The sequence below is a fragment of the Acartia tonsa genome, chromosome 9 (genome assembly GCF_053477335.1).
Source record: "Acartia tonsa isolate MP-2025a chromosome 9, ASM5347733v1, whole genome shotgun sequence".
Lineage (NCBI taxonomy): Eukaryota > Metazoa > Arthropoda > Copepoda > Calanoida > Acartiidae > Acartia > Acartia tonsa.
In genome coordinates, this window is record NC_137268.1 from 8,773,126 (window position 1) to 8,785,156 (window position 12,031).

The window sequence follows — 12,031 nt, forward strand, 5'->3', positions numbered from 1 at the left end:
TGCTATGGACACTGAGATATCTCATGTTCAATTGTCATTATGATATTAGGGCGTGATACTCATAATAAAAACATTCTAACATTTGTAAACCAATCCCCATTCACGATAATTCTATTGTCAACACAGCATCAATAATATCAATATAAAGGGTGTGCAAAAAAAAAAATGCGGACCTTTTTAAAATTTAGATTGCGCGACTTGTGTTAATAGTAGAAAAACGTTATGCATACCATTAGAATCGCTATGAAGAATATTTTTTCTATTCCTGTGGTACGTATAGTTTAGGAGCGATGTGGTAAAATGTCCCAACTGCTTTAAAACTTGACTTGCGAGTAAATCATTAAAGATTAAAGTATATAAAAAAAATATGTACCTTTTTAAAATTCAAATTGCGCGGCTTGTGTTAATAGTAGAACAACGTTATGCATACTGTTAGAACCGCTATAAAGTCTATTTTATGGAAATAAAAGAACCATTACTGTGCTACTTATAGTTTAGGAGCTACGTAGTAGAATGTCCCAACTGACTTAAAACTTGACTTGAGAGTAAATCATTAAAGATAAAAAAAGTGTGTGCAAAAATGCGGACATTTTTAAAATTCAAACTGCTCGGCTTGTGTGAATAGTAGAAAAATGCTATGTATATCGTTAGAATCGTCATAAGCTCTATTTTTTGGAAATATAAGTACAATTTTTGTGCTATTTTTAGTTTAGGAGCTGTATTGATAAATGTGAGAAAAGTGGAAAAATTTAATCTTTAATGATTTACTCGCAAGTCAAGTTTTAAGTCAGTTGGGACAATTTACCACATCGCTCCTAACTATACGTAGCACAGGAATCGTTTTTATATTTCCAAAAAGTAGACTTCATAGCGCGCCGGTTCTAATGGTATGCATAACTTTTTTCTACTATTAATACAAGCTGAGCAATTAGAATTTTAAAAATGTACGTTTTTTTATTTGCATACCCTTTAATTTAATCTTTAATGATTTAATCGCAAGTCAAGTTTTAAGCCAGTTGGGACATTTTACCACATAGCTACTAAACTATACGTAGCACAGGAATCGTTTATATATTTCCAAAAAATAGACTTCATAGCGGTTCTAATGGTATGCATAACGTTTTTATACTATTAACACAAGCCGCGCAATCTAAATTTTAAAAAGGTCCGCATTTTTTTTGGCACACCCTTTATATTGATTGGGGTGCAAGATCGATTCCTAGATTTTTACGTTTCCCTTCATAAGACCATTACAAATTTTTAAAAGGTTTGGTAATTTATTTTTATCAAGTTTAATGTTTACCTCTTATGACACTTTTCTAAAGTTAATTTTTTCGGATGTCCATTCATAATTTGTTTCTTTTTTGTAGGAAACATAGCTGAGGATATCCTAGATACAGATCTTATCCTCAGAAGTTTTGGTATTTCTGATGGTTACACACAAGCTCCTAATTTTAATCAGGTTGGTAACAGGGCAAATATGATGATGGCTAGGTTGATAAAATGCACAAATGAATTTTCGGATCATGGAAAGAAATCGGAGTATCGGATTTCGTCGTATTTTCACAGTATCTTTTCTCCAATTTCTAGCTTCTGCTGGGCCTATTTCCTAAACATTTAGGGCCTAAAATAACCTAGGTATGAAAAGCTACTATGAAAATACGACGAAACCCACTACTTCGTTTTCTTTCCATGATCCGAATTTTCTTTTGAATATTCCCTTACCCTTTGAGTGTTTACCTACTTATTTTAACCCTCTGTTTGGCTGCGCATGGTTGTGCATGCTTCAATGCAATACTAATAGATGTTGTCACAAGGAGTATTATATCCATAAGATCAGTCAACTAACTTGGTTGAGGTAAAGGGGGGGGGCGAAAGTGACACTTTTTGAAACCAAAACTAAAAGTCAAAGGAACTCAACTAAAAAAAGAGTTACAGGTCTGACATTTTGCATGGCAGTTGCTTTATAGGGGTACAATATGGAACTGTGAAGAAACGGCGGCGCAACCGCCGAAAACCGCCGAGAAAGGGCAACAAAAATTACGGCGGGAAACGGCGGTTTTCGGCGGTTGCGCCGCCGTTTCTTCACAGTTCCATATTGTACCCCTATAAAGCAACTGCCATGCAAAATCTCAGACCTGTAACCCTTTTTTTAGTTGAGTTCCTTTGTTGACTCTTAGTTTTGGTTTCAAAAAGTGTCACTTTCGCCCCCCCCCTTTAAAACAAATATTAGGTACATTTATCTTTACTTAAAGTATAGCACCTAAATCCTAAGTCTTGCATACCCAGTAACTACTCCAATATTTTTTGTCTGTGAAAATTACCTACTGCTTTAATATTTAAGATTTTTAAAAGCAAAGCTTTTCTATAATTAGGGTCGGTCCGTCCGTACGTCCGTAACGGATAGCTTTTTCCGTTAATTTAGGCATGTTTTAGAATTGTCCTATCGATTTTAAATTTTGCATGGTGATTTCTTTAGTAGTTAGGTACGATTTAGAAAGCGTAGCAACTCTATAATCATTACCGAAATGTCCGTACGTCCATTTTAAACATGTTTTTTTTTACTTTTTTAACAACAAAATTTTATGTGATCTAATCATCGGATTGATCTGATTTTTGGTATATTGATTCCTGGGACAACAAAGTATAAGGTAATAAGCGAAGCAACTCTATAATCAAGTCCTAAAAATGTAAGTATGTCCATAAAAATTATCCTGTATCAAGCAGTTTTTCAACAAATTTACTTACAATTTTGCTTTGACTCTTATAAATTAAAATTATGATAATTAAGTTCTAACACTATACAAGTGTTAATGTCCGTTTGTCCTACCGTTTCAGTGCTTCGCTTTTATGGTTGTTGTCATCCTTGTTGTCAAATGCTTTTCTTTAATCTAAATACTGTTTACTTATTAGGCTTGATTTTTTTTCAGAGTCAAATATCCCCAGCTGGAATGGCATGTACCGCCCATAGCAACCTGCATGGCCAAGGATACAGCCATTCAGGATTTAGCGGCGGCCATTTTCAAAATGGCGGCAGTAGTGGTGCAACTGTTCATCATAACTCAAGCTTTGCCGCTCCTATGCGAACCACAGCTTCAAGTAGTTCAAGAAACGAAGCTTTACAGACCTCAACAAATACTTCTGTTACTTCAAGTGGTGGTTATGTTACTTTTGCCTCAAGTAACAACCAGACTGCCGGTCAAAATATTCCAACCAACGGACAGTCAAAATATTTGGCGGGAAATTCAAATCAAAATGGCGGCGGGGGCATGAAGACTGATGATAATCTGACCCAATTCTTTGATTTGCTGTCTTCGGAAAAGGATTTAAAGTCAGGTAAAACATTTTTTTTGCCAAATATGTAGGTATTATTTTTTCTTTGACATTCTCTTTATTGCGCCACCAGCAAAATTGCTAAACTTATAGATTGAATAACTTGTTAAAGATAAAATAAACAGTTTTGTTTATTTTTTTTGTCTATTGAGAAAACAATGCTCAGTTGCAAAAAATAATGCTTCTAATTTCAATATTAAGCTGGAACAAATTAAAATTGTAGAGTTTTTGCGAATTATTTTTATTCCCTTTTGTCGCTTTCAAAAAAAATTTCCTTAAGTACTGATAACCCCCCCCCCCCCCCCCCAAAAAAAAAAATTAGGGGGTTAGTTTTCGTCCTTTTGTTTATATGTTTAGGTAAGATTAAAGTAGGTTATAGTGGGTACTGTGTAGTCCCGCAGGGTTTAGGCTTCTAAGAGGGTTTATATGTATAGGAAAAAAACTAACCCCCCCCCCCCCTTATTTCATTATGTGTGGGGAATGGGGGGGGGGGGGCTTTCTGTGCATAACTGGCCACTTGTGGTAAAGCACCATTCTTAGAGAATTAATAAGGTTTTATGTTATCTATAATACAAAGTAGAAGGATGTCCGTCTGGTCGTCCCTTAAGATCTTGGTAACCATTGAACCGATCGGATTCTACTCTTCAGGGAATATACCTACTGGTCCTGTGGTGGTTTTAGGCTATTTTCTTGGGGGGTGGGACACCTCCAACCCCCCCCCCCCCAAAAAAAAAAAAATCCCACCCATTTTTTTTTTTTGGCTAAAGATTTCCTTGGTCCTTTTTTTTTGCTAAAGATTTCCTTGGTCCTTTTTTTTTGATCACCTCTTTGGGCAAAGCCCCTAGAGGCTAGGGGCGAAGCCGCTAGTAATTAAATAAAATACTAAAAGATAAATTTTCTGCAGTTTTGTAAACACTCATATACTTTTAACTTTGTTTTTCGCAATGTAGAAACACTTTACCTAATTTGTATGCTTACTTAGTAATGCTTTCTAATTGCATTTAATCTGCTGATCTAGGCTTGAAAATAGTTTATAACACTATGAGTAGATAATAAAACAAGATTTATTACTTTCTTGACAGGGCAGCTTATACAATAGAAATCCCACCAAAAAAAGATGATGTAATAATTGAGTAGCTTCCACGAGAATTGCGGGTCAGCTTGAAATGTAGCATGTAATACATTCACCTGTGTGCGAAGCTTACCAATCTAGCGATTAGTCAAAGGATTCTCACAACCATTCTCCGTGTTCATCTAAATCCTAACTTCAGAGAATTAGGTCTACTTCTACTTCTACAAAAATAGTTATTAACGTTCCTTGGTCCTATAAGAAGCTTTACTGTAAAGGAGAACCATATCTGTATAGCAGGTAGCAATATCTTTCGATAGATAAGGCTGACATCCTCTTATCCTTTTATGTATAGAATAAGTAGTGTAGGTATTCTATCGTAAAAAAATCTATTAATAAGCTGTTCTTTTCTAAAAGAGTTCTTAATAAATATTTTTTTTTAGGTCGTCTTGATACTGATACACCGTGTTCTTCAGTTTCTAGTTCTAGTATTCATAGGGTAAGTGTTTTTAATTTCTTTGTTTCAACTACGGATATAGTATACCTGGATATTGTGGCAGGGAAATTTGTGTCGTCAACTTAGGTTGCTAATATAGTCCTCAGATGTTGTACGATCGGGATAGGCGTTGGAGAGCCACAAGGAGGGAGGAGTAGTCACTGGTCATTATATCAGCCAGCTGGGAGAAATATTTTTTCAGGGTATGCGAGAATCTTTCACAATATCCATATATTCTATATCCATTGTTTCAATAAAACGAAAGAAGATAGGTACCTATCTTGAACTACAATTTTTAAAAATGTTTTTATTTTTGTTATTTAGCCATATCTTTTATTTTAAAGAGATAAAACATTAAGTATTAGTATTTTTATACCAAAGATACTCTATATTTCATTTTTTCCGTCCACTTGTCCCTCCGCCTGGAATTGTGATATACCTTGCTGCTATTAGAGATGGATGGTTATATTAAATCAATTAAAATTATGGTGACATATGAGAATAACTAACTTGATCCGTCGGTTTGTCTACTATGATTAAAGAGGAAATACCTAAACAATTTCTATGAGTAGGTAATATTTTTTTTCTCTTTTGCTGTGTAAGATAGAATGCTGATTTTCTTGAAAGATTAAAGATTTTATTGAATACTGCACAGCACATCTACTCTATAAATCATCTTTTCATAGATCCAGATAGTTTACAAATATTTACTTACTTTATTATTTTTACAATTTCTGAATATTTGTTTGTGAAGGAACATGGAGGAAGTGTCCAGCCACCCTCTTATCATCATATTTCTTCTGGTCAACAGACTAGCAATCAAATAGGTAGGTAACATTTTAACTAAATTAAATTCAGGGGTGTATATTCTGCACAAGATTCATTTTTTTTCCCTGCTGCAAAATTTTTTTCCCCTCCTGGTTTTTTCTAGCAAGGAAGGGGAAAAATGGAAAAATATTTACAGAACTCTTAATTTTATTCATATTTTCCCCCTTCTTGTATATTCTTTTAGATTTTTGATTTTAAAAATGGAAAAAAATGTTTTCAGTTCTCTTAATTTTTACATTTTTTTCCCCCAACCACTTATTTTTATTATTCCCCCCCCTTTAGCAGAATATATATACACCCCTGTTAAAATTTGCATTTGGTATTGAATAAAACGCCCGCCTGAAATATATAATAATAAATTTTCGCTCCCTGCCAAAACAGTTTTATTTTAAAATTTCGATCCTAGTGTCAATTTAAATCCAGAAAATTAACCAAATATTGGAAGCTGTCTTAATTATGTTTGGATGGATATAGTTTGGCTAAAAACAACAAAATTATGTAAAAAAAATTCTAAAAATACAATAAATAGGTAGGTACTACCTATAGTATTCTGTGTATAATGAAGTAAGTCTTAGATCTATAATTTCTCTAGATACCTAAAATAAACTATGCACTAAAATTGAATATTTTTGTAGGTGTTCATGCCCTAGAAGCCCTGTTACAGTCTGATCTGGCACAGTTAGTTCCAGGTAAAACAAATATTTATACCCATTATCATAATCCTAATAGCCAATTATCTCTTCTCTGTTGAGCATAGGCCACGCACAATGGTTCTCCATTATTCTTTGGATATGGCAAGACTACACATTATTATTGGATTAACTTTCAGTGGCGTGCGAACCGAAGGGGGCATTTGGGGCAATCGCCCCCCCCCCTAGCGACCAAAACGCCCCCCCCCTAGCAACCGCCCCCCCTGCCCCCCCCTAAATGTTAAAAAATGCCCCATTTTGCCCCCCCCTGGTCAACAAAAATGCCCCTTTTTGCCCCCTACCCTACAAAAAGCAAAACTATCCCAGTTTCCAAAAAAAAGATCAAGAAATACTCAAAAAAAAAAATTTGGCGCTTCGCGCCAAACAGACAGTTACTAGGTATTCATTTAACCTTACCAAATTTTTTAATTAGTGTAGAAATTAGGTTATAATCTTTTTTCACTGAACATAACAAACCAGGTTATAGGAAGTATTTTATTTTGTACAATATAACTTTTTACCAAAGAAATTTTGTACATCCCCAATGATGATACACAAAATTACCTCTTATATAGATTACAATTAGTGGATGAAATGTATGGAAACTCGACTTAATTAACCAACCAATCAAAATTCCATTAAAGTCCCCAAAGCTGTTGAGCCAACGAATAAGAAAATTTTATATGAAATATTGGGGACTAGTGTAATAAATAGCCCAAAAACCCCTCCCTCCATGCATATTTGAAGAAAAAAATTTGCGCTTCGCGCCCTTCCAAATGGTTTCTGCTATGAAATATTGTGGACTAGTGTAATAAATAGCCCAAAAACCCCTCCCTCCCTGCATATTTGAAGAAAAAAATTTGCGCTTCGCGCCCTTCCAAATGGTTTCTGCTATGAAATATTGGGGACTAGTGTAATAAATCCTCCCTCCCTGCATATTTGAAGAAAAAAATTTGCGCTTCGCGCCCTTCCAAAAGGTTTCTGTTATGAAATATTGGGGACTAGTGTAATAAATAGCCCAAAAACCCCTCCCTCCCTGCATATTTGAAGAAAAAAATTTGCGCTTCGCGCCCTTCCAAATGGTTTCTGCTTTTTATCACAATGAAAGTAATTTTTTTTTTATTTTTTACACAGTTCATTATATCTTTGGTTTTTATGGTACGATAAATTTTTTTGTAGATTATAATATTAAAAAAAATAAAATTTCTCGCTGTTTCGAGCATCCAGTATGTAATTTACTTTGACTGTCATCACACAACATACAGGAAAAAGGATTTGTGACTTTTTCTACCTAAAATATATATTTATTTCAACAGATGCTCTTTAAATCTACTTGTCTGTATTCTTATTAATGATTTTTTGTGCTTTGCTACTTAAAGATGTTGTCAAACAATAAAGAAATATTTAATATCATTTTTTCATATTAGGTTAATTTTTGGTAAATTATTTCCAAAATGATTGTTTTTATCTCCCCCCCCCCCCAATTTTTTTTAATGGGGTTATTCATCCTTCTTGCTGAGATTTTATAACATCCCCTTCCACCCATTAAAAATGTTTTGTGATGGAGGGGGGGGGGGGAAAGGTGAATTTATCTTCTGTACTATTTTTTCGAAGATGCTTTCTAGCTCCCTTCCCTTCGGTCATTGCAGGGTGGGGAGAAGGGATGGGGGAGAAGAGATGGGGGGGGAAGAGGTGGAGGATATAAATGGGAAATAGGGATGGGGAAGAAGGGATAAGGACTAGGAGGCCCTTAATCAAATAATCCCACCCCTTAAAACGCCCTTATTTAAAATTAGTATATATAATCAAAATGCCCCCCCCTAAAGCAAAGTGCCCCCCCGGGGCACTTTGATTTAGGGGGGGGCAAAATTTTACAAAATCTTCAAAATGCCCCCCCCTAGACAAAGTGCTTCGCACGCCACTGTTAACTTTAGATGCTTTTTTTTATCTGTACTTAAAATGATAAGAAATGTCTGTTTTTGCAACAAATTTACTTACAATTTTGTTTAGACTTGTTCATTTATAATCTGCTTATTCTGTTATGACAATCTACAAGTTAAATGTTCGTTTGTCCTTCCGTTTCAGAAGTTCCCTTTTAAGGATGTTGACATCCTTGTTTTAAAAATAGGATTGCCATAGTTACAAATTTAATTACATGAGAATATTGGTCACTATTCATACGTTGAGTTATAAACTAAACAATAAAAAAATTGGTCAAATGTGTAATATCAATGTTTTTTTTTACACTTATCTAATACCTAAAAGCTATGGGAACTTTATTATAATTATTTTATTATATTTTAGTTCAAATAAATGTTCCAGAATTGACCACTGACAGAGTCATATCCAGTACAGTTTATTCTTCCGTCCCTAACAGAGGAACTACTTCAGGCACAAATTTCCTATTTTGAGTTCAGAATAACATATCCAGTTAATTCATCTTGAGAATAGATATTTATCGCATCGTATTATAAACAGCTTTCCGCAGATATATTATGATTGTACATTTAATATCCACGGTAAGCTGGATATAATACGATACGATTTATTATTTTACAATATGGCTTAGAACTGGTTCTAATCCAGCAGACATTAATCGGTTTTTAAGTCATACTGGAAAAGATTTTAATATATGAAGGATAAATTCTCAGATAATACCTAATAAGAAAAAAAAATATTCTGTCTTATTTTTTAAAAGTTTTAAATACATAGGTTTGTTTTCAAGGTTGGAGGGGATATTGGGCTTAAAAAAGGTATAGTTGTACACGCTTTTCCACAAATAGGTATAATTAAAGAAGTGGCAATTTTTTTTATCATAATTTATTGTTTTTCCTTATTCTCAATATTTTTTGGTGTGTGTTCTCCCCTGAAATATTAGGCAGATGTTTCTTTTAAACTCACAAAATAAAGATTATGTGATAATTTAGTTTTTACTGTTCCCTCTGGTTGTACTTCCTTTACAGTTCCCTCTGGATGTACAGCTTTTAGTGTACCTGGCAGCAGTACACAGTCAGCTTTCACAGTGCCAGCTGGAGGTATGGAGTTAATAACTTGCTTTTGAATAATTAAGATACCTTAAATTTCTTACTTTAGATGCATTTAATTTAACTATAATAATCTACATTCTGTTTGTTCTAAAAGAATGCTTTAAGTTGTCTGAAAATAACATAATTAAATTTTATCAAACTATCCTTGATAGCATATAGATCAACAGAATAATAAGCATTAACAATACAAAAATGTAAACAAAGATCAGCTGATTGTAAAACGTGGTACTGTTATGTGATTGCAGCGTAAAATTATGAAAAGTAAAATGTCGTCTTTTGTGTTGAAATAATATTACAAATTGATAATTTAAACAAAAATAATTTTGTTACAGGAGGTCATGGGTCAGCATTCACCGTGTCAGCTGCTGGAGGTCAAGGGTCAGCATTCACAGTGCCAGCTGCTGGTCAAGGGTCAGCTTTCACTGTACCCAGGATTCCTGATCCAAATTCAAGGCTTATAGGTAGGATTTATCATACCTCTTATGATTTATGAAATATTATCGGCTTTAATTTCCCCACAAAATAAGCCTATATGTTTACCACCAAATTACTTCCCAGAGTAGCTTAAAATAATAAGTATTTGTAAATAAATACTCGACAGGTACAGACAGACATCTAACCTTTTTTTAAATTGATAAATATTGTATATGTTTCTTATCGGACTAAAAAATAAACTATTTGCAATACATATATTTGATGTTTTACAGGTTTATTATTTTCAACCAAGTCTTTGTTTAGGTAGCAGAGGCGGGGAGCTGACTCCACCCACTTCAATCACCAACGCCTTGTTGGCCAACCTTTCACACACGCCTTTCACCGCCGGCGGCAGCGGTCAGGCCACAATAAATGTTATTTCTGCGACGCCATTGATGAACCCAGTTTCCTCCACCCTGGCGGCCCCTCTGCCACTGGTTTTGAATCCCAGCACTCTTGCGCCTGTCTTGGCCTCGAACACTCTAGTTTCTCCTGTTATTGCCTCGACGGGCCACCCAGTAAGGTGGGAATTTTAGTATTTTTTTACAATTACAAAGTACAAAAAAAATCATGAATGGAGAAATGGACAGTGACAAAATAAGTTTTACTACAAATGTTTAGTGTATTTGTGTATTTTAGGGATGATTCTATGATGTTTCCTACAACTCTGGAACAGAGAACTATAATCAAGGGTGTCAGATTATATTATATATTTGTATAGGGATGTTTCTATGATGTTTCCTACAACTCTGGAACAGAGAACTATAATCAAGGGTGTCAGATTATATTATATATTTGTATAGGGATGTTTCTATGATGTTTCCTACAACTCTGGAACAGAGAACTATAATCAAGGATGTCAGATTATATAATATATTTGTATAGGGATGTTTCTATGATGTTTCCTACAACTCTGGAACGGAGAACTATAATCAAGGGTGTCAGATTATATTATATATTTGTATAGGGATGTTTCTATGATGTTTCCTACAACTCTGGAACAGAGAACTATAATCAAGGGTGTCAGATTATATTATATATTTGTATAGGGATGTTTCTATGATGTTTCCTACAACTCTGGAACAGAGAACTATAATCAAGGATGTCAGATTATATAATATATTTGTATAGGGATGTTTCTATGATGTTTCCTACAACTCTGGAACAGAGAACTATAATCAAGGGTGTCAGATTATATTATATATTTGTATAGGGATGTTTCTATGATGTTTCCTACAACTCTGGAACAGAGAACTATAATCAAGGATGTCAGATTATATAATATATTTGTATAGGGATGTTTCTATGATGTTTCCTACAACTCTGGAACAGAGAACTATAATCAAGGATGTCAGATTATATTATATATTTGTATAGGGATGTTTCTATGATGTTTCCTACAACTCTGGAACAGAGAACTATAATCAAGGATGTCAGATTATATTATATATTTGTATAGGGATGTTTCTATGATGTTTCCTACAACTCTGGAACAGAGAACTATAATCAAGGGTGTCAGATTATATAATATATTTGTATAGGGATGTTTCTATGATGTTTCCTACAACTCTGGAACAGAGAACTATAATCAAGGATGTCAGATTATATAATATATTTGTATAGGGATGTTTCTATGATGTTTCCTACAACTCTGGAACAGAGAACTATAATCAAGGGTGTCAGATTATATTATATATTTGTATAGGGATGTTTCTATGATGTTTCCTACAACTCTGGAACAGAGAACTATAATCAAGGGTGTCAGATTATATTATATATTTGTATAGGGATGTTTCTATGATGTTTCCTACAACTCTGGAACAGAGAACTATAATCAAGGATGTCAGATTATATAATATATTTGTATAGGGATGTTTCTATGATGTTTCCTACAACTCTGGAACAGAGAACTATAATCAAGGGTGTCAGATTATATTATATATTTGTATAGGGATGTTTCTATGATGTTTCCTACAACTCTGGAACAGAGAACTATAATCAAGGGTGTCAGATTATATTATATATTTGTATAGGGATGTTTCTATGATGTTTCCTACAACTCTGGAACAGAGAACTATAATCAAGGATGTCAGAT

At 34.1% G+C, this 12,031-nt stretch overlaps 1 protein-coding gene across 32 annotated transcripts in view; it reads left to right on the forward strand.

Annotated features, from left to right (window-relative positions):
* Positions 1-12,031, forward strand: part of LOC145328163 (uncharacterized) — a 33,415-nt gene that overhangs the window by 4,842 nt on the left and 16,542 nt on the right. For 31 of the 32 annotated variants that reach the window (XR_013882357.1, XR_013882358.1, XR_013882359.1 and 28 more), the window contains exons 3-11: positions 1,371-1,462; positions 2,931-3,336; positions 4,846-4,901; positions 5,653-5,725; positions 6,362-6,415; positions 8,720-8,806; positions 9,343-9,450; positions 9,795-9,923; positions 10,201-10,459. Coding sequence is in view for 8 of the 32 variants with exons in the window: in XM_080171748.1 (XP_080027874.1) it covers positions 1,371-1,462; positions 2,931-3,336; positions 4,846-4,901; positions 5,653-5,725; positions 6,362-6,415; positions 8,720-8,806; positions 9,343-9,450; positions 9,795-9,923; positions 10,201-10,459 (1,264 nt within the window). In the remaining 24 variants the exon portion in view is untranslated. The remainder of the gene's footprint in view (positions 1-1,370; positions 1,463-2,930; positions 3,337-4,845; positions 4,902-5,652; positions 5,726-6,361; positions 6,416-8,719; positions 8,807-9,342; positions 9,451-9,794; positions 9,924-10,200; positions 10,460-12,031) is intronic. The other variant, XM_080171749.1, reaches the window with a different exon arrangement.